The sequence below is a fragment of the Bactrocera dorsalis genome, chromosome 6 (genome assembly GCF_023373825.1).
Source record: "Bactrocera dorsalis isolate Fly_Bdor chromosome 6, ASM2337382v1, whole genome shotgun sequence".
Classification (NCBI taxonomy): domain Eukaryota; kingdom Metazoa; phylum Arthropoda; class Insecta; order Diptera; family Tephritidae; genus Bactrocera; species Bactrocera dorsalis.
In genome coordinates, this window is record NC_064308.1 from 27576471 (window position 1) to 27596526 (window position 20056).

The following is a 20056-nucleotide window of genomic DNA, read 5'->3' on the forward strand; positions in this document are numbered from 1 at the left end:
AGAGTCGGTAAATTCAGCCTCCACGAGGAAACATCCCCAAACGGGTTGAGGCTGATTGACTTCTCGGGGCCCGAAATATGGTTATTTGTAGTACTAGATTTAAGAATAGAAAAATTCACCAAGGTACCTGCTTGTCTCCGGATCGAAAAGCCACTAACCAGATCGATTATGTTTCGATAGACGGAATACACGTCTCCAGTGTTTTAGACGTGTGTACGCTCTGAGGTCTTAAGATCGACTCGGACCACTATCTTATTTTCTACTCGACTCTGAGAGCACTCGTCAACAACTCGGTATAGGGGAAATGTGGGACGGCATTTTAAGCTCCTTACGTACAGCTGCAACCTAAACCGTCGGAAAATGCAAAAGAACAGATAGAACGATGAAGATTACCGTACTATAGCGGAGATAAAACAGACTGCCTACCTTGCAACGTTACAATCGACCACAACACGTGCGGGATGTGATAGATACCGATAGTTTAAGTGTGAAGCAAACGCATTTGCAGACAAAAAAATAGAGACCGAAATGCGTGAGTACGGAGAGCTTGACAAGCTGGCCAACAAGGGTAATGCTCGAAAATTTTACGAAAAACTGCGGCGACTAACAGAAAGTTTCAAGACGATGTAGACCCTTGTAGAAGCCAAGGAGGTGACCCAGATCATACTAAAATTATGGAAGGAACACTTCTCCAGCCTGCTGAATGGCAACGAAAGTAAGTCGCCACAAGAAGGCGAACCCGATTCACCAATCGATGACGATGGAGCAGACGTTCTATTGCCCGACCATGAAGACGTTCGAATAGCAATTACCCGTCTGAAGAACAACAAAACGACGGAAGCCGATGAATGGCCGGCCGAACTATTCAAACACGGCGGCGAAGAATTGATAAGGAGCATGCATCAGCTTCTTTATTAAATATGATCGGACGAAAGCAATGCGAACGATTGGAATTTAAGTGTGCTCTGCCCAATCCACAAAAAGGGAGACCCCATAATCTGCGCCAACTACCGAGGGATAAACCTCCTCAACATCATATATAAGGTTCTATCGAGCATACTGTGTGAAAGATTAAAGCCCACCGTCAACAAATTTATTGGACCTTATCAAAGTGGCTTTAGACCTAGCAAATCAACAACTGACCAGATTTCACCATGTGCCAAATCTTCGAAAAGACCCGTGAAAAGAGAATCGACACTCACCACCTTTTCGTCGATTTCAAAGCTTCTTTTGACAGCACGGAAAAGAGCCGCCATTATTCCGCCATTTTTGAATTTGGTATCCCCGCAAAACTAATACCGCTGTATAAACTGACTTTGAGTCACACCAAAAGGTCCGTCAGGATCGGGAAGGACCTCTCCGAGCCTTTCGATACCAAACGAGGTTTCAGACAATGCCACTTTCTTTTGTGTAAATTCTTCAACCTACTTCTGGAGAAAATAATTCGAGGTGAAGAAGTAAATAGATGAGGTACCATCTTCTATAAGAGTGTACAGCTGCTGGTGTATGCTGGTGGTATTGATATCATTGGTCTTAACAACCGCGTCGTTAGTTCTGTTTTCCCCAGAATGGATAAGGGAGCGTAGTAAGTAAGTCTGGTGGTGAACGAGGGCAAGACTAAATATCTCCTGTCATCAAACAAACAGTAGTCGCACTCACGACTAAGCGTCCACGTCACTGTTGACAGTCATAACTTCTAAGTTGTAGATAATTTCGTCTATCTTGGAACGAGCATCAACACCAACAACAACGTCAGCCTCGAATCCAACGCAAAATATCTCTTGCTAACGGGTGCTACTTCGGACTAAGTATGCAATTGAGAAGTAAAGTCCTCTCTCGACGAACAAAAACAAAACTCTATAAGTCACTTATTATTGCCGTCCTGCTATATGGTATAGAGGCATGGACGATGACAACATCTGATACGCCAACGGTATGAGTTTTCGAGAGAAAGGTTCTGCGGAAGATGTATGGTCCTTTGCGTGTTGGCCACGGCGAATATCGCATTCGATCGAACGATGAGCTGTATGAGATATACGACGCCATTGGCATATGGTAGTTCAGCGACTTAGAAGACAGTGGCTACGCTGGCTAGGTCATTTCGTCTTTAAATCTTTTTTGATCGAGTCTGTGTTAACTGCATAAATTATGCAGGCATTTTTTTTTATGTATTGGTTTAATTGAGGAAGTAATGGATTAAACAAAAAAAACTTGAATGGCCCCACATTGGGTAGCAACTTGAAAACCGATGGTTATCTTTTTTTATTCTGAAACCGATTTCGATAAAGGCCTCTTGCTATTGGCAGAATCATGTAGTTTCATTAAAAATACATGCACTTTCTCAAAGGGTTAAAACCCTTTCCTTTTAAAATCAAATAAATAGTTAATAAAGTAAGCTAAAATTTTATGGATAGTTGCTCCCAACTAACAATTTTGTCAACAAATTTCAGGGATTCGCGTGAAAAAAATCATTAACGATTAAGAAAAATTTTCGAATGAGAAGTTCATGGTAATAAAAACACAAATTTGTGATTTTTTCTACACGAAATTTACGATAAGGCTGGGGATCGGTTGTACAAATAATGAGAAATAACAAAGCACCAAACACAATACAATTTGTACTGTGTGAAAATGCTATGAAACGTTGTAAAGATCCGCGAAAAGAGGATGAACAACTAACTGGTAAGAACGGCAACGATTTTGAAGAGATATACCAACGACCTATAGAAGATAATATAGCAGAGTTTGTGATATCCGTTTTGTTTTTTGTTGACAGTATTAAACTTATAATGACTTATTCTTTTCTTTCACTATAGAAAAGCAACTACACCAATTTCATACTTTATATTTTAAATTTGTAAAAGTTCCAAAATTCTTATTTACGTTGTCTAAACCGAGTAAGTTTTGAAATACAAGACCACAAATCAAACAATGGATGATATGAAATGTTTGCCATTACTTTACCTCCACCGCAATATGTTAAATACATGTTTTTATATTCAGTGGCACTTTAACTTAGCAAATGCGGGATAATTTTGTTCAAAATTTTGAAAAATGCAGTATAAGATGAGCATTAGTTTTATGTAATGATGTGAGTAATAAAATTGTTTCTTGTGTATTTGAGAAATAGATTTTTTAGTTATTTTTTATGTAAACACATTTAACAAGATTACCTTCGGGCTCTTTTGATATGACTGTTGTGCTGCGATCAACAATTCCCTTTTTATCTTCTACAAAAGAAAAAATAAAAAAAGAATGGAAAATAAACAAATAGTAATAGTGTTTCTGATGCACTTACAGCTGGTTAATTTTTTTCTTAAGAGTTTATTTTTTAACTAACTTTAGTTCTACTTTTTAGCATATTTCTAAAAAAATGTTCTTTTGCATTATCAATCGCCAGATTAGTGCGATAGGCACACGAGTGAAAACTACATCGAATTGTATAAATACAACTATTTAACTATTTGTTTTATAAAATAAGCAAAACAATAACACAAGTTAAAATATAAAACACCGTTCATGTACAACATAAAGGCGCAAAATAACTCAATTAAATGATGACTATCGTAATTTTTCAATATGCGTTTGCAGTATCATTGCTTTAATGAACTTCTCTCAATATATTGCACAAAGGTATAATATGTTTGCTTACCTAACGACCGTCTGCTAAAAATGAATTGATATTTATATAATATAAGTCATCATTGAAAACAAGCACTATAAAAATAAAAAATAATTGAAGTAAAAACAAGAAAAAACATCAACTTCGGCTACACCGAAGCTGTAATATCCTTCACAAATAAAGAAGTTTCCGTACAAGAACTTGGTTTTGATCGTTCAGTTTTTATAACAGCTATATGCCATAGTGGACCGACCTGAACAACTTGTTTGGAGATTATAGCGCAATCTTAGACAACAAATTTCGTGAAGATATGTTGTCAACAGGCATCAGTTTTCTACAGCTATATCCTCTAGTGGCCCGATATCGGTGGTTTCGACAAATGTGGAGCTGCTTGGAGAGGAAAGGACGTGTGAAAAAGTTCAGATCGATTTCTCAAAAAGTGAGGTACTAGGTTGCCTATATACAGACGGACGGACAGACGGATATGACTAATTCGACTCAGCTCTTCGCGCTGATTGATTATTTATATACATAATTTTTGGGGTCTCCGACGTTTCTTTCTGGGTGTTACAAACTTTGTGGCAAATTTAATATACTCTGTTCAGGGTATAAATCAAATAAAAGTACAAGCTGCAACTCGCCTAACATTACAAAAAAACACAAAAACATATTGTTTAACCCAACATCTGGAACGGCTGGAAGTTCAAATCAATTTGACGAACTCTGTTTTCAATAACAGTGAAGATACAGAGGAGGATAAAGAGGAAACTAAAAATACGGAACAGAAAAAATACTAAGAAAAACCAACTGAACAAAATACAATTCCAAAGCTAATAATAACGGGGTTTTCAATAAGAGCGCTACAAATGTTTTTTATTTTTTAATAAAACAAAAACGGTTTGGGATACTCGTATTAATGAAATTCTTTATTCCAGTGAAAGTACATTCAATGGCATTATGTACGAAACTCGATTTCTTTTGCACGGCCACGCTGATTTTTTTCGGGATGCAATGGTGACTTTTGGAGAGCGAACGAATGTACTTTCAGAGAAATAAAGAATTTCATTTTCATACCTTTCAATTATGATTAAATTTTAGGATATTTATAGAAAATACAGAGTTTGTTCGTAAAATAATAAGACTGATTTTCTTGCGCCGCGACTGCACTTCGAAGCGTGCGCTCACCGACTGGACTCGGTAGAGGGCGTTCCTAGCTAACGAACTAGCGTCTGGTCAGTTGTCTCCGCATCTGGAGAGTCAGGACAAAAATTTCCGTGGCACGTGTTTCTGTGAGTGGTGCAAGCTGAAAATCCAGCGTCATCCTTGATAGTAACACTTCTTCAAATACAGGGTAAGAGACTTATTGGTCTGTGGGAAGACGGCTGTGATAGGTCATAACTAGGTTTATGTATCATCATGATCTGCAACTTTTTCCACGAAATTAGTAGTTACCGAAACCAAGAACTGAATTATAGAGCTAGAACAGCAATTTTATCGCAATATTTGGTAACTCAATTATCATTTTTGTAGTAATATTATCGTGTCCTGATGCCTTCTTCAGATTAAGCTCTTTTGTGATTCTAGTAACTTCAGAAGTGGAAGTCCTAACAGACACAAGGGACTCTTTTGCGGTATTGGGCAAGGTTGGCAACTTAAAGTTGTTCTTTGGGCAATTGGGTTGAAATAACTTTCCTAGGTGATTTGCAAAGCAATTTGACTTTTTCTCATTACTACGTGCCCTATTACCATTCAACTATCTTAGAGGCATGTTGGAATCTACTGGTGACTTGAAAGACTTCTGGGCTTTCCAAAGGGAGTTTTGCTTGCTAGAATTTGGACACGGTTTCTTGACATAATTTCCAGTATTGTGTTCTTCCTCGCGTTTAAGCGCTTTTTTAACTTTCGTACGACAGATTTCAGTTGAAGCAGAATTAAAAGGGAGTGAGTTAACTGCCATTCACGTCTAGCTCGTCTTTTCTCATTTACAAGTTTCTCTATTTCAATATTAGTGAACTTTCTAAAACCAACCGGTTTATTGTTTCTTTTTGGTGTTGCCAATACAGCCGCATTAGTTATTATTCTTATAGTTTCTTCAATGTCTTTTCCTGTAATTATTTTGCAATTAATATTGGTGTGGCAGCTGATATATTTTCTATACTTCAACCAGTTAGTTTTATATGATGTTAGAGAAACTCTTGACTCAAATATCATGGGCTGTTCGTATAACTTTATTAGTACAGGAGCATGATCAGATGATAAGTTTGTACATGTATCAGCTATCAGAAGCGATCTATCTATATTTCTGACTACAGCAAAATTAAGTCTGGATTTTTTTATCAATGGGCCAGTATGTCGGCTTACCAGGATCCAACTTATTATGCGTATGTATAAAAGTGTAATGCAGCTGTCGTCCCTTTGGATTAATAAGACGTGAGCCCCAGTACGTGTGTTTTGCGTTGTAATCTCCACCAGCTAGAAATCTTTGACCTAGTGTTCCAAAAAAGTCTTTAAATTCGCTATCTGTAATATTAAAATGTGGGGGACAGTATATATCCGTACGATTTAAGTCACAACCCCAATTTTTTATTGATATTTTTTTAGCTTGCAACTGTGGTGTAGTATAAGATTCTAGAGCATAGTGGTTTAAACGATTTCTAATCAACACTGTTGGTTAACACCGTTAGCATTTTATATACCGATATTTATAGGCTCATTTTTTACTTAATAAGTTTTGCAGCATTAGATTTTGTGATTTTATTACATCTTGGATCATGTTTTGCATGGTAGATATAAATTGTGTCATACACTATGTAAGATTTATAATCTTAGTTTCAATACCTCCATTTGGAGGGTTTTGCGGCAGTTGCATTTGTACAGTGTTACCTTTCACCACATTTGCATAGCTTCCTTGCATATTATTATTGTTAGAAGTAATAGGATTTGAACTTTTATCTGAGATTGCTATAATTTCATTACGGAGTTTTGTAACATTTGGTTACGACGTGCTTGACAACTTCGATTTCAAATCTTTATATACAGGACAACCTCTGTAGTTAGCAGTGTGATTTCCTCCACAATTGCTACATCTTTTAATTAATTCGTTTTTCCTAAGGGCGCATGTAAATCATTACATACCACACAAACACTGCGTAGAGTGAAATATGATTTGGTATGCCCATATTCTTGGCAGCTAGTACATTGTACCGGACCGTTGCTTAAATCTATATATGTATATAAAAGAATGTGACGTTAGTTACTACGCTTATAGCCGGAGAACGCCTGGACCGATTTCGGTGATTACCACCAATTCGGACAGGTCTCCGCCCAAACAAGGAGAATACTTAAGAAAATTCTGGAAAATTTTCCGAAAAAAAATAAAAAAATAAATCTATATAAATAAAAATGAATCGCCAAAATGTATGTACGCTTATAACTTTCATACGACTGAACCAAATTTGATGATTCTTTTTTTATGATGTTCGTTGAGATTCAGGGATGGTTTCTGCGGAGAAAAAAATTCGAATAATTGCTGGAAAACCCCTGAAAACAGCCCTTTTCTTTTTCTCATACAAACGAATGAATGTTTGTTCGTTAGTAACGCTAAGAGAACGGCTGAACCAATATTGATCAAATTTTAAGAGGTTGTTCGTCGTGGATCGGGAAAGGTCTAGAAATAAAGAACCTGTATGTCTTTCATGAAGAAAAATCGGAAAATTGAACAATTCCAAAAAGATATTTTTTTCCATACAAATGTTTTTATTCAATTTTTTGTTTTGTTTTTCAATTATTTAAATCGTTCAAATTTAGCGTTTGCTTCAAAAATTTTTGAAAATTATTCCGTGAAAATTTTATGTGTTTTTCACACAAAGTGATCAATTACAGCTTGAAATTTGTCACGATGCCATGAAGAGGTCGCGCTTATATCGGTCGGCGTTCTTTTTGGCATCAACATACATTAGCAGCCCAAGCCACATGAACGAGTACTCCCAGGATGCGATGATATACGTGCGGTATTATGGGTTGCGATCAATCAGAAAGCGATCGTCACGATGTCATAGCAAGACTTTTCAACAGCTTCGATGGACATTATCTTGAAGCAACGCATATATGGTGCTGTTAGATGCTAGATGTACTCTGTTGAGTGGCAAAAGAGAAGTTTGCCGCACGCACACATTGTTCTTTGGATGATGGAAGGTGGTTACACCAGATCAAGTTGATGAAATCATTCAATAATGCGGCAATTCCTGGTGCAAAGAAAGATCCAGTATTATACGAAGTGATGAAAACCAATAAGGTTCATGAACCTTGCGGACACCAAAACCCCACTTCGCTTTGAATGTCTGTCAATAAATGCACGAAACAGTATCCACGTACTTATCTTTCGAACACACAAACTAAAAATGATGGATATCCACTCTATCGTTGCTCACCAGACGACAATGGCAGAACATTTAGCATCAATTTAGAGGCGTGAGTATCGAAGTTGACAACACATGGATCGTACCATATTCGCCACTGTTGTCTAATTCACATTCAAAATTCATGTCAATGTTGAGTATTGCAGTTTGGTGTAATCGATAAAATACGTTTGTAAGTACGTCAACAAAGGAAGCAACATGGCGATTATTGGTCTTGAACGATACGGTCGATACGTGAACTGCAATAAAGCGCTTTGTAGGATATTTAGTTTTGCAATTCATGAACGTTTTCCGACTGCTGTGCGTCTCGCAGTTAATTTGGAGAATGGCCAAAGAGTGCATTTCATCCCAGTAAATACAGTATAGCCAGTGGAAACATCGCCAGCAACAAAATTAACATTGACGAGTTTTCTCTTAACTTTCGTCAATGATGTGTTTGTGAGAACATTGATCTATTCGAAAATACCTTGATATTGTACATGGAATGCATCGTCGAATAGTTACGCAGAAAGCAAGGCCAACCAGTAGATTGACATCCAGGTGTCTTATCAACTAATGCATTAGGACGAATTTACACAATCCACCCGAAAAACGACGATTGTTTCTACCTTCGGTTGCTATTGATTAATGTACGCGGTTCAACTTTATTTGAGTCATTGCTTACTGTGAATGGTATATGGGAATATGTGCAAGTTTTGGAGAAGTAAGCCAGCAATTACAAATGCTGAAACACGCTAATCACTGGAATGAAAATGAAATTTGCATACTTTTCGATATAAACCTCGACATTGTCAAAGACATTTTACATCGTTTTCGCTAAAAATTGGAAATGGTTCAATTTCGGTTGATACTTCCGGTGGTTCGATATCAATTCACGAAAGATGAACTCATCACAAATGTTCGGACATTGGCAAAATTATCGTAACTACAATTCCATAAGTGCACGCGCAATGTTAGCTGCCAAAAATTCCGATGTTGTTGACTTAAACTGGAAGATTCAAAGTCAAATTCCGGGAGACTTGCCCTCATACAAATCGATCGATCGTCTTGACAATGAAGACGACGCCGTGAATTATCCAGTGGTATTTCTAAATTCTTTGGACAGGCTTGGTGTGCCACCGCATCATTTGCGTCTCGAAGTAGGATCCGTCGTTATTATGTTTTGCAATCTTCATGCACCGAATACAAGGGGGAGAATGCTTGACTCTACGAATTCCTTTGAGTTCTAACGATTTTCCGTTTCAGTTCAGTTCCGGCATAAATAAGGAAATGCTATGTTTTTCACACGGCCTTGGCGTGCTCACGAGTTGGAAAACCATCTTTTCTGTACACCGGAACAGAAACCTAAAAACGTTGTTTATAAAGCTGCGTTACATTGAAAACAAAAAAAATGAAATGATAAATTTAACTTTCTTTTCATTTGAAAATACATAATTTCACGCAGGACAATGGCTGCGAGGTCAGCTAATATTATATATTTACAAGGTGTGTTCTAAAGTAAACAGGGTTTTTTGAATCTAGCGCCATATGGTGGCGCCATCTATATAGCGACTGGTGTGTTAGAATCTGTCTTTATTGATTGTCCAGTAAGAATTTCATGACATTCCATTTATTGGAAGTGAAGTTATTGCGTTTTAAGTGTCAGTATGTTTGTGTCATCGGCGCGAAAATCAGCTTCGAACAAAGAGCCAACATTAAATTTTGTTTTAAAATTTATAAAACTTTTACCGAAACGTTTCAATTGAAGAAACAAGTTTATGGAGATGATTTCCTATCCCATAGCAGAGTGCACAAGTGGTTTCAACGTTTTCAAAGTGGTCGTGAGGACATAAATGGTGATCAACATGTGGGTCCATCAAAATCCGTGATCACCGGAAATTCCATCGAAACTGTGCCTGAATTCATCAAAAATCAGCCGAAATCATCATTGCAATTTATGGAAATGGAATTGAACATCTCCAATACATCGATTTATTGCATTTAGACCGCAGATTTGAGCTTACGAAAGGTGTGTGCACGGTTTGTTCCACTCAAATTGACTGACGACCAAAAATTGCTCAGAATCCAACAACGCTTGAGACCGATTATTTGAACAAAAAGCACATTTTAAACATTAACCACTCCCCGTATTCACCAGATATTGAACGTGCGACTTCTTCGTTTTCGGAAAAATGCATTTGCCCATGAAAGGAAAGCGTTATACAGACGTAGAGGCCATTCAAAAGGTTTGCACCGGCATACTGGCGGACATACCAGCCAACGAACAAAAAACTCCTTCGACAAGCTTTTTGACCGTGCAAAAAACTATATTGAAGCAAAAGGATACTATTTTGAATAAAATAAATTGATTTTGCCGAAAAAACCATTTGATGTGTTTTTTTTTAGTCCTGTTTACTGGGAACGCACCTTGCACAACTGTTTAATACCAAAACCGCATTATCCCAATGCTTCTTTGACTTCACTAGAATCTACGGCGGACTCTATACCCTTAATTACAACAACTAGGCCCTTAGAGATCTTCAGTTGATACGAGTAATAGTTCTTGTTTTTACTTGACAGAATTGAACATCCGTTTAAAGGCGAGATAAAGTGAGTAGGTGAAACATCCCCTCCACAGAGTTGTGAGCTGGGTTTGGTACCCGAAACATAAAAAACGTCCCCAATGAACAGTCAAAAACAGCCTCGGATGGGAGACCTCAATTTTGATGACAGCCATACAAAACGAATTAAGGATTACGATTTGAGGGCATGTATCTGGAATGTCCAGCCCCTTAATTCGGAAGGTGCCGTCATCCAACTGGTTGATGTCCTCGCAAAAATAAATGCTGCCATCACCGCTGTCCAAGAAATGAGATGAAGGGGACAAGCACTGAGGCGAGTAGGTCCTTGTAGCATATACTATAGTGGCCAAATAAAAGAGCGCAAGTTGGCATAGAGACCTTGTTGCCAAGTACTACCATTTACTCCGGTCGATGAACGTCTGGCCACAATTTGCATCAAAGCGAAGTTTTTCAACATACCGCTGACCTGCGCCCACGCACTGACGGAAGAAAAGGACGATGTGTCCAAAGATGCCTTCTATCAGCGCTTGGAGCGCACCTATGAGAGCTGTCCGCGACACGATTGCAAAATCGTGCTTGGCTACTTTAACGGCAAGGCGGGCAAGGAAAAGCCCGGATTGAAAAGCCACCAACCAGATCGATTATGTTTTGATATACATGTCTCCAGTATTTTAGACGTGTGTACGCTCTGAGGTCTTATCATGGACTCGGACCACCAAAATCTGCAATCACAACATACAGTCGAACTATTTTCTACTCGACTTGCACTCCTGCTCTCTGAGAGCACTCGTCAATAACTCGGTATAAGGGAACTGTGGGACGGCATTCCAAGCGCCTTACGTACAACTGCAACCATACCGTTGGTTTTCGGAAAATGCAAAAAAAACAGATGGTACGGTGAAGATTGTCGTGCCGTGTCGCAGCAGAGAGAAATCAGACTGCCTACCTCGCAACGTTACCACCACAACACTGGCGGAATGGGATAGATACCGAGAGTTGAGGAGAAAGCAAGACCCATTTGCAGACAGAAAAAGAGAGAGACCGAAATGCGTGAGTATGAAGAGCTTTACAAACTGGCCAACAAGGGTAATGCTCGAAAATTTTACGAAAAACTGCGGCGACTTGTAGAACCCAAGGAGGTGACCTAGTGACTGATGCCCAGATCATACTAAAAATATGGAAGAAACACTTCACCAGTCTGCTGAATGGCAACGAAAGTATGACGCCAGGAGAAGGCGAACCCGATTCCCGACTATGAAGACGTTCGAATAGCAATTACCTGTCTGAAGAACAACTAAGCGGCGGAGGCCGGGATATGCCTCCTCAGCATCGTGTATAAGGTTCTATTGAGCAAACTGTGCGAAAGATTAAAGCCCACCGACAACAAATTTATTGGACCTTATCAAAGTGGCTTTGGACCTAGCAAATCAACAACGTATTGTGTGAATAGGCAGTGCTCGCTCTTTTAATAGTTCACACCAGTGTTGCCACTTGACAATATCTTCGCCTACCAAATCCATTGCAAAACTAACATATTTTCTTATCACCAAAACAGTGGGTTTTATTTCATTCCATATTTTGAAAAATATGTAGATACAAAAAAAACTTAGAAGTCAATTAAATTTAGCTATATGCACATGCTTCCTATTCTTTAAAACAACCGAATACTTTTAACCACTCGCTACGAAATTTTCGCTTTGAAGGTCAGGCGAGTATTCATCACTACAAAAGATTGTCAAAAACTAACTGAGTGCTTGGTTTCTAAGTTAAGAAGAATTAAACAGGTGTTTCGCAGATTACTGTCTTCTCTCCGTTACTGTTTAACTACTATATTTCAAGACTCCTCCAACCATCAGAGGGAATTTCCATACCGTCATATGCAGATGATTGTACAATATTGACGCCAAGCATTGGAATTGATGGCATATGCTTGAAAATAAACAGCAACCTCACCGATCTTTTTCTCTTTTTTTCTGCAAAGGGCTTGACACTATCCCTCAAAAAATCCATAGTGACCATATTAACGAAAAGGGCGAAGGAGTACAAACTAGGCTTTTTCGGTAATGCAGTAAAAACTGGCAACACTGCGCAGTTTGCACTTTTGATTTGTTCTTTGATTTTCTCTGCAAGAAACTGGGAATTTGAAAATGTTCAAACATGTAAATATGCGTGCATGTAAATATAAATATTTCTTATTAATACTCTCACAGAAGAGTGAGATAGCGAAATTCGTTTTTAAGGAATGAATCGTGTAAAAAAAATTATTATTTGCGAATAGCTTTAAAGTAAAACAGATTTTTCTAAAATTTTACCTAATATCCTTCTACTATATCCTATTAAATAAAAATATACATAAATATAATAAAACAATGATATTAAAGCTATACGGTCAGTCATATAATTTTCGTGCTATAGTGCATATTGGACTGCAATAAAAGCTCTGGATACCATGTACCAGCATAGTGACACATATATGGGTCAATATTACGGTTTTCAACTCAATTGTGTTTTGGTTGGAGTTTTGGAATTCCGCATTATTGTTTAAATCTCTACCCGTCAAAAGAAATTTCGTTTGAAGTGTTGCCAAACTTCAACTTTTTTTTGGTATTGCGGTTTTCAACTCAGTGGGGTTTACTAACGTATAAAAAATTTTCAACTGCTAACAAGCAGTTGTAGTAAAACATTAAGAAAGAAAATGGGAAAAGGATAAAACAAATAACATTTTTTTACATTTTCAAACTGTTTTAATCAGTTATGATATACAAATCTACAGAGAGATGAAACATTTTTGAGCTTGTGGAGTAAAATCCCGAAACTGGACAAAACAAACATCAATTTGGAAACATTAGATAAATTAATTGACCGTGGGAAAAGTTTCGTACATAAAGAGTTAAAACAATGTACTCCTAGGAATATACTTTTAAAGTAAAATTAAATTTTTTGAAGCATTTTTCTCCTCTTCAGTCTTTGGTGTTTTGCGGTGCCCACAGCGTACAAATACGGTGTTCACAATATTTAAAAGCAGGTTTTGTAACAACCATAGATATCGAATGTTGCTTCAATGCAAAGTTAAAATCATTTAAAATTCACTCCTGATAATTAAAGGCTGTAAAGAATTGGATAGTTTGTGGTAATATTCCTTCAACAACATTTTGGTAAAAAAACAAAATGATTCTTTATTTAAACGAGAATAACTAATGATTCAGTAATAAACATTATTTAAAACACATTAATTGTCAACAAAACTTTGGCTTAGTTTGTGTTAGGAAGCACGAATGGATTTCTGTGATTACGAAGTTTTTTTTTTTGATACATTTTGACATCACTATATAAATCAAAAATAAAGTCAATTTTTAATAATTATTCATTTAATTATTTGTCAAATTAATCTAGTTTCAACAAAAATGTTTTTGTAACCACTTTTTTCCATTTTTGTTCTTTGATTTTCCCTTTTATTTTGAATTGAAATATTTTTGATAAATAAAAAAATGATAGAGAAGGTGTGTTCAACGATAGAGGTTGTATTCAACGCAATCCATCGTAGTACATTAAATAACAGCACATAATTAACCTCTATTGCAATGAAGAACTCTATTTGCTTTGGAATAAAATAAGTTTCTGCTGGGATAATTTCGCCGAAACCATAGTTGGGGTCAAACCAGCACTCATATCTGACGAACAGATCGGTGATCTAAAGTTATCGTTCCAGAAACTGTAGCAGCTAAAACTTCCACTTATCCAGAATCGACCGTGACTGAACGAATATAAGCCCTTCGTACAATGAGTCACCTCATCGTCTAACCACCTTTTTATATGACCAATGAGTCCCACTCATCTAACAATCCTCTCCCTAATGTCCGACTCCGCCGGATAAGCACGTTGTTGGACGTACCGTTAGATGACTTCGATGGCAACCATTCTCTACCCTACCACCTAAGTCGAGATTAGATAACCGCTACAACAACAACATTATTTTCAAGTTGTTAATTGACATTTCCTAAAAGTTTGAGTCAAAGAAAACCAGTTGAAATTCTGATAACTTTAAGTGTATTAAATTTTTATACTCTCGCAACAAAGTTGCTAAGGATAGTATTATAGTTTTGTTCACATAACGGTTGTTTGTAAGTCCTAAAACTAAAAGAGTCAGATAAAGGGTTATATATACCAAAGTGATAAGGGTGACGAGTAGAGTTGTAATCCGGATGTCTGTCTGTCCTCTGTCCGTCCGTCCGTCCGTGCAAGCTGTCACTTGAGTAAAAATTGAGATATCATGATGAAACTTGGTACACGTATTTCTTGGCTCCATAGGAAGGTTAAGTTCGAAGATGGGAAAAATCGGCCCACTGCCACGCCCACAAAATGGCGAAAACCGAAAACCTATAAAGTGTCATAATTAAGCCATAAATAAAGATATTAAAGTGAAATTTGGCACAAAGGATCGCATTAGGGAGGGGCATATTTGGACGTAATTTTTTGGAAAAGTGGGCGTGGCCCCGCCCCCTACTAACTTTTTTGTACATATCTCGGAAACTACTATAGCTATATCAACCAAACTCTATAGAGTCGTTTCCTTCAGGTATTTCCATATACAGTTCAAAAATGGAAGAAATCGGATAGTAATCACGCCCACCTCCCATACAAAGGTTATGTTTAAAATCACTAAAAGTGCGTTAACCGACTCGGAAAACGTCAGAAACACTCAATTTTACGGAAGAAATGGCAGAAGGAAGCTGCACCCAGGTTTTTTTTTTTTAATTGAAAATGGGCGTGGCGTCACCCACTTATGGACCAAAAATCATATCTCAGGAACTATAATCTAATTAATTTTACAGCAAAATAAAAAAATATGCAATGAAATCTCGATTATCACTTTATCATGCGAGAGTATAAAATGTTCGGTGACACCCGAACTTAGCCCTTACTTGTTTTAATTTTGTTGGTAAAAAATTAGAATTTCTCCTACAAATAGCTTTCCACGTTTTCAGGCCATATCAATTATAAGCAGTGCAGAATGTTACAAATGTAAAAATAACCGGAAACAAATAACGTGTAAATGAATGTTTCCAAATTTCTAAATTCCACTTATAAAGAGCAAATGAATTATAGTTTATAATGATCAAGACACCAATGGCTAACATGTCAAATCACATTTATTTTCAGAATAAAATGAATATAGTCAAAAAAAAGTCCTTATCATGTGACCGATAGTCCACGGAAATAGATAACTTCATGAGTTTGATAACCAACATACAACCAATTCTAGAATGTCGAAACCATACAATCCCACAAGCCATTTTTGCAATATCTCAACAATTCGACATTTGGCAATTACATACGCTGCCGCTCAACTGAATAGGTTCATGATCATTGTTGTACTAATATTATTCCGATTTATTTTTTTTTTTCGGTATCTGAATTGGTTCAACGTACAGAGTTTTCCAATAAGAGTAACATTATTTCTTTTCAAAAAAACGAATTAATTGTTAACGAAATTCAAATTTTTTTATTTAGTGTGAAGTAGAATCGATACCATTAAGTTCTGAATATAACATCGTTCAAATGGCCTATACGACTTCTTTTGCAGGAACGAATTCCATGAACACAATTTTCGAGTACTTCTTCACTAAATCAAGTCGTATGTCACGAATAGTATGTTCAATATTAACTTCTGAAGCTTGAAGTCTGGTTTTTTGCTAAAGACCAATGACTTCAAATAACCCCATAGGTAGTCTAATGGTATTAAATCAAAACTTCCTGGATGTCACAATTTCTTGAAATAATCTAATCTCCAAACTTTCCTAGCAATAATTCGGTTGCTGCACGTGATGTGAATTTTCGTAACCAAATGTTGCCAAGATCAACTTCATCCAACTCTGGCCATAAAAATTGGTTATCATTGATTTATACCAGCTTCGTTTCAAAGAAGTACTGAACTATGATTCCACCAGACCAAATGAAAAAAATATAGATCATGGTATATTAAAAATGGCCGAAACGACACTTAGATAACATATCATCCCTATTAGAAAAGACAGCACAAAAAATTAAATTAAATAAAACTTTAAGTTTATTTTCATTTTTCTTATTTTATTTTTTAAAGTAATTTTAATTAAGTTTAATATTGAGTGAATCCTCCTTTGTTTGATATAACTTCAAATATATGGTTGGGGAGTGCGCTATACAAACTTTCCAATATTTGCAATTAAATTTTTGTACAGACCAATTAACGTTTCTTTGTAGTAAAATTGTATGCTTCTTTCACGAACCTTGCCCGATAATAGTCTTCACTCAGTTTTCACTATATTAAGGTCAGGCGAATATGGAAGTCACTCGAGCAACTTAACGTTTTGGTCCTTTGTCCATACTTTTATCCCCCTAGCAATATGTATGGGGGCATTATCGTGCTAATAGATCCATTGAATAGTGTGAAAAATAATTGTATAGTGCAGAAACGCTTTCTAAATTAGAGATTTATAGGTTCCGCTTTCGCTTTAAGAAGTTACAAAGTCAAAGTCGCTAGTACCTACACCATTACGCCTTCACACGATTGACGACGACTCAGGAAGTGTTCTTCTTTTCATGATAGTAATCCAAAAGAGGGTTCATTTCATAGTAAAAGACCACGTTGCCCAGCTCATGTGCTTGCATGCAATTGCAGTCGTGAAGCATTGCCTACATTTTTAATGATGTTTTTTAAGTTTCAAGCGCTTTAGGTTTTCAGCCGAAAATATCACGTCATGACACGTTGACAGACTTGCCTTAAAACAAATTTGTTTTTAGTTTTGGATGCTGAGAGATCAGAATTGGAAACAGTTCGAACAATGTGCCTCCTGCCTGATGCAGTGGTCGCATGTTTGATACCGCTTTTCATATTTTTGCCGTATTCTTCTTTTTTTTCTTAATAAATGCTAGCAACATTTTGGCTTCTTCTAATTTTTAGAGCGATTTTGCGATAACTAAAACCGTTTTCACGACAGGCGGACTATTGCTCTCCGAAATCATTTTGCATTTAATGGCAGAAAGTTCATAAAACTATAAATTTAGAAATCAGTTTGGTCGTTATGTGGCTGAATTTACTGTTATTAAATCAGCTGAACCTATTCAGTTGAGCTAAAAAATTAAATACAATAGAATTAAGACATAAGAAAACAAATTATGCAAAGTAATGGAACTTTGCTAACTTTACCAGCGCATATCGATTGGTACACATTATATATCCATTGAATTATATAAAACATGTTTATGTTCCATATGTTTACAACAATTCATGAAAATCATGGAAAATTATGACAACCAAACGCTAACATGTAAGAATGGGTAAAACTGAGCAATGGAACTTTCTATGATAATACTTGAATTTCACCCGACAGAGCATAATAAAGTAACGCCACAGGAATAACTCTATGGAAGTGCAAAAAATTCGAATTAAAACTTATTTCAAAGGAAGCAGAATGAATTAAGCCAAAAGTTAACCTGTTGCAGCACGCAAAAATTGTATTTAACACAAATTAAAGTTATAGAAAGCAATAATAATAGAAATACAAATGACCTAAAAAAATATATAAAATATGTTTGATGAAATTAGAGAATACTATTTACCTGTATACAATAATGTTCGTAAAAAAGTAAATTATTTACTACATCAGGATGAAGTTTTGTATTCTACCTCATTCTTATTTATGAATTGAAATTTATAAAAAAAAAAACTGTTCAGAAAAGATAACGCAAATTTAAAAAAAAAAACCTTAATAATGTTTTTAATTTTAACATCCCTTCACAGAAATGCGATTATTACGTTTAAATATTTATTTAAACAAGTTTCAAATACGCTTTTCACTTGTCTCACTTAAACATGATACTGATCCGGTTGGAATGTTTTATATTGAGGTTTATTTGAAGTAGTTATTGTTTTTTTCTTTTCACTAGATATAACAAACATTGTATTAGTACGTTATATACTGATAAACATACAAACTACGAAAATTTAGGGAATTAGAGGAAAATTTTATGAAAAATTACCATTGGGACGTAAGCCGAAAGTGTGAAGATATATTACTTAGACTATATTTTTTACACTGTAACATAAAAGCAAAGAGCTTAAAATATATCTATTTCTAATATTAAAGACGGTAAGGGGAATTGTCCCTAGAACAAGTAAGGCTTGAGAATTCTTTATGTGGTTAACATATTTAAATTCTGGCCAGCGATGATTCTTGCGTTTCTGCCTGTTACTCAGCTTGCCTTTCTAGACTAACACGTATTATATATTCTCCAAAAACAGAAGATTATTGATTTCGTACAACGTTTGTTGCGCGGACCCGTCACAAACTTCTGGAAAGATTTGATTTTTTCGTAGCATTTTTTGGTTTGATAAATTTATATTTCACGTCTTTCCGTGCTTTGGCTCGGTCATTCTACAAAGACGTAACGAAATAGCGTTTAATTGTTATTTAGAAACATATAATTCTAATAAAGCAATGAGAAGACCGAATTCGAGATGTGCATACAAGTTCGGAGGTAAAAAACAGTCTAATTATACTTTGTGTAATATTTACAATGAGTAGCAATGTTCAATTATATATATAATTCATATTCAAAAATTAATTGGTAACTGAATAAAGATTATCATGGTTGAAACCATTCGATATACATAAATCACACAAGCAATAAGTCGTGCTATGGCATTTTTGAAAGTAAAACAATTAGGACATTAAAAGTAACCTTATTTATGTATATATTCAACGTAATTTCTTCGTATCAGGTAAAGATTATGGAAAAATAAAGTAATAGAGTAACTTATAATATGTAAAATAGAAGTAATGCAGATAAAAAAGTCAAAGTTGTCTTTAACTCGCCTTTCCTACACGCTACGTTAGAGCTTTACCTAACCCCTATTTTCTTTATATTTGAATTCTGCCAGATTTTCATTCATACTGACATGCATGCATGTAATAATATAAAGCCACGCAGAAAATACATATTTCAAATCTAAAATAATATTATAATAATGAAATTCAGTTTTTGAATGAGTGATGTAAACTTGTCGATTAATAGAAAAAAATTATAAAATATTGAATTAAATGACTTTATAACTGATTTATTCTAAAAATTATTTATTATTAGCGAATCTTTTTCAGAAAATTGAAAAAAAAATTTCATCCAAATTTCCGACTTTGGAAATTCGACAACAATTTGAGACAATTTAAATAAATGTGCATAACTAACCAAGCAATCTATTAAAATTCATTCAACTCATAAGTATTACACGCATTTGTACGTAGATGTTGTATAACAATAATAACTGGAAGCTACTGAACTGAATATACCAAATATTAATTCCCTCTTTCGGTTTGTGCTTTCTCTCTTATTCACTTTATAAATATATAGAATTCGTTTTTATAATTTGCTCACAATACGTAAAACAAAGCAAATCAATATTCAATAGTACAACCATT

General features: G+C 35.8%; 1 protein-coding gene across 25 annotated transcripts in view; it reads right to left on the minus strand.

Annotated features, from left to right (window-relative positions):
* LOC105233049 (calcium/calmodulin-dependent protein kinase type II alpha chain) overlaps nucleotides 1-20056 on the minus strand; it is a 417125-nt gene that overhangs the window by 123987 nt on the left and 273082 nt on the right. For 21 of the 25 annotated variants that reach the window (XM_049460543.1, XM_049460539.1, XM_049460541.1 and 18 more), the window contains one exon: nucleotides 3174-3230. The exons of the other annotated variants lie outside the window; for them this stretch is intronic. In XM_049460543.1, coding sequence (XP_049316500.1) covers nucleotides 3174-3230 — 57 coding nt within the window. The remainder of the gene's footprint in view (nucleotides 1-3173; nucleotides 3231-20056) is intronic. 25 annotated transcript variants of the gene reach the window in all.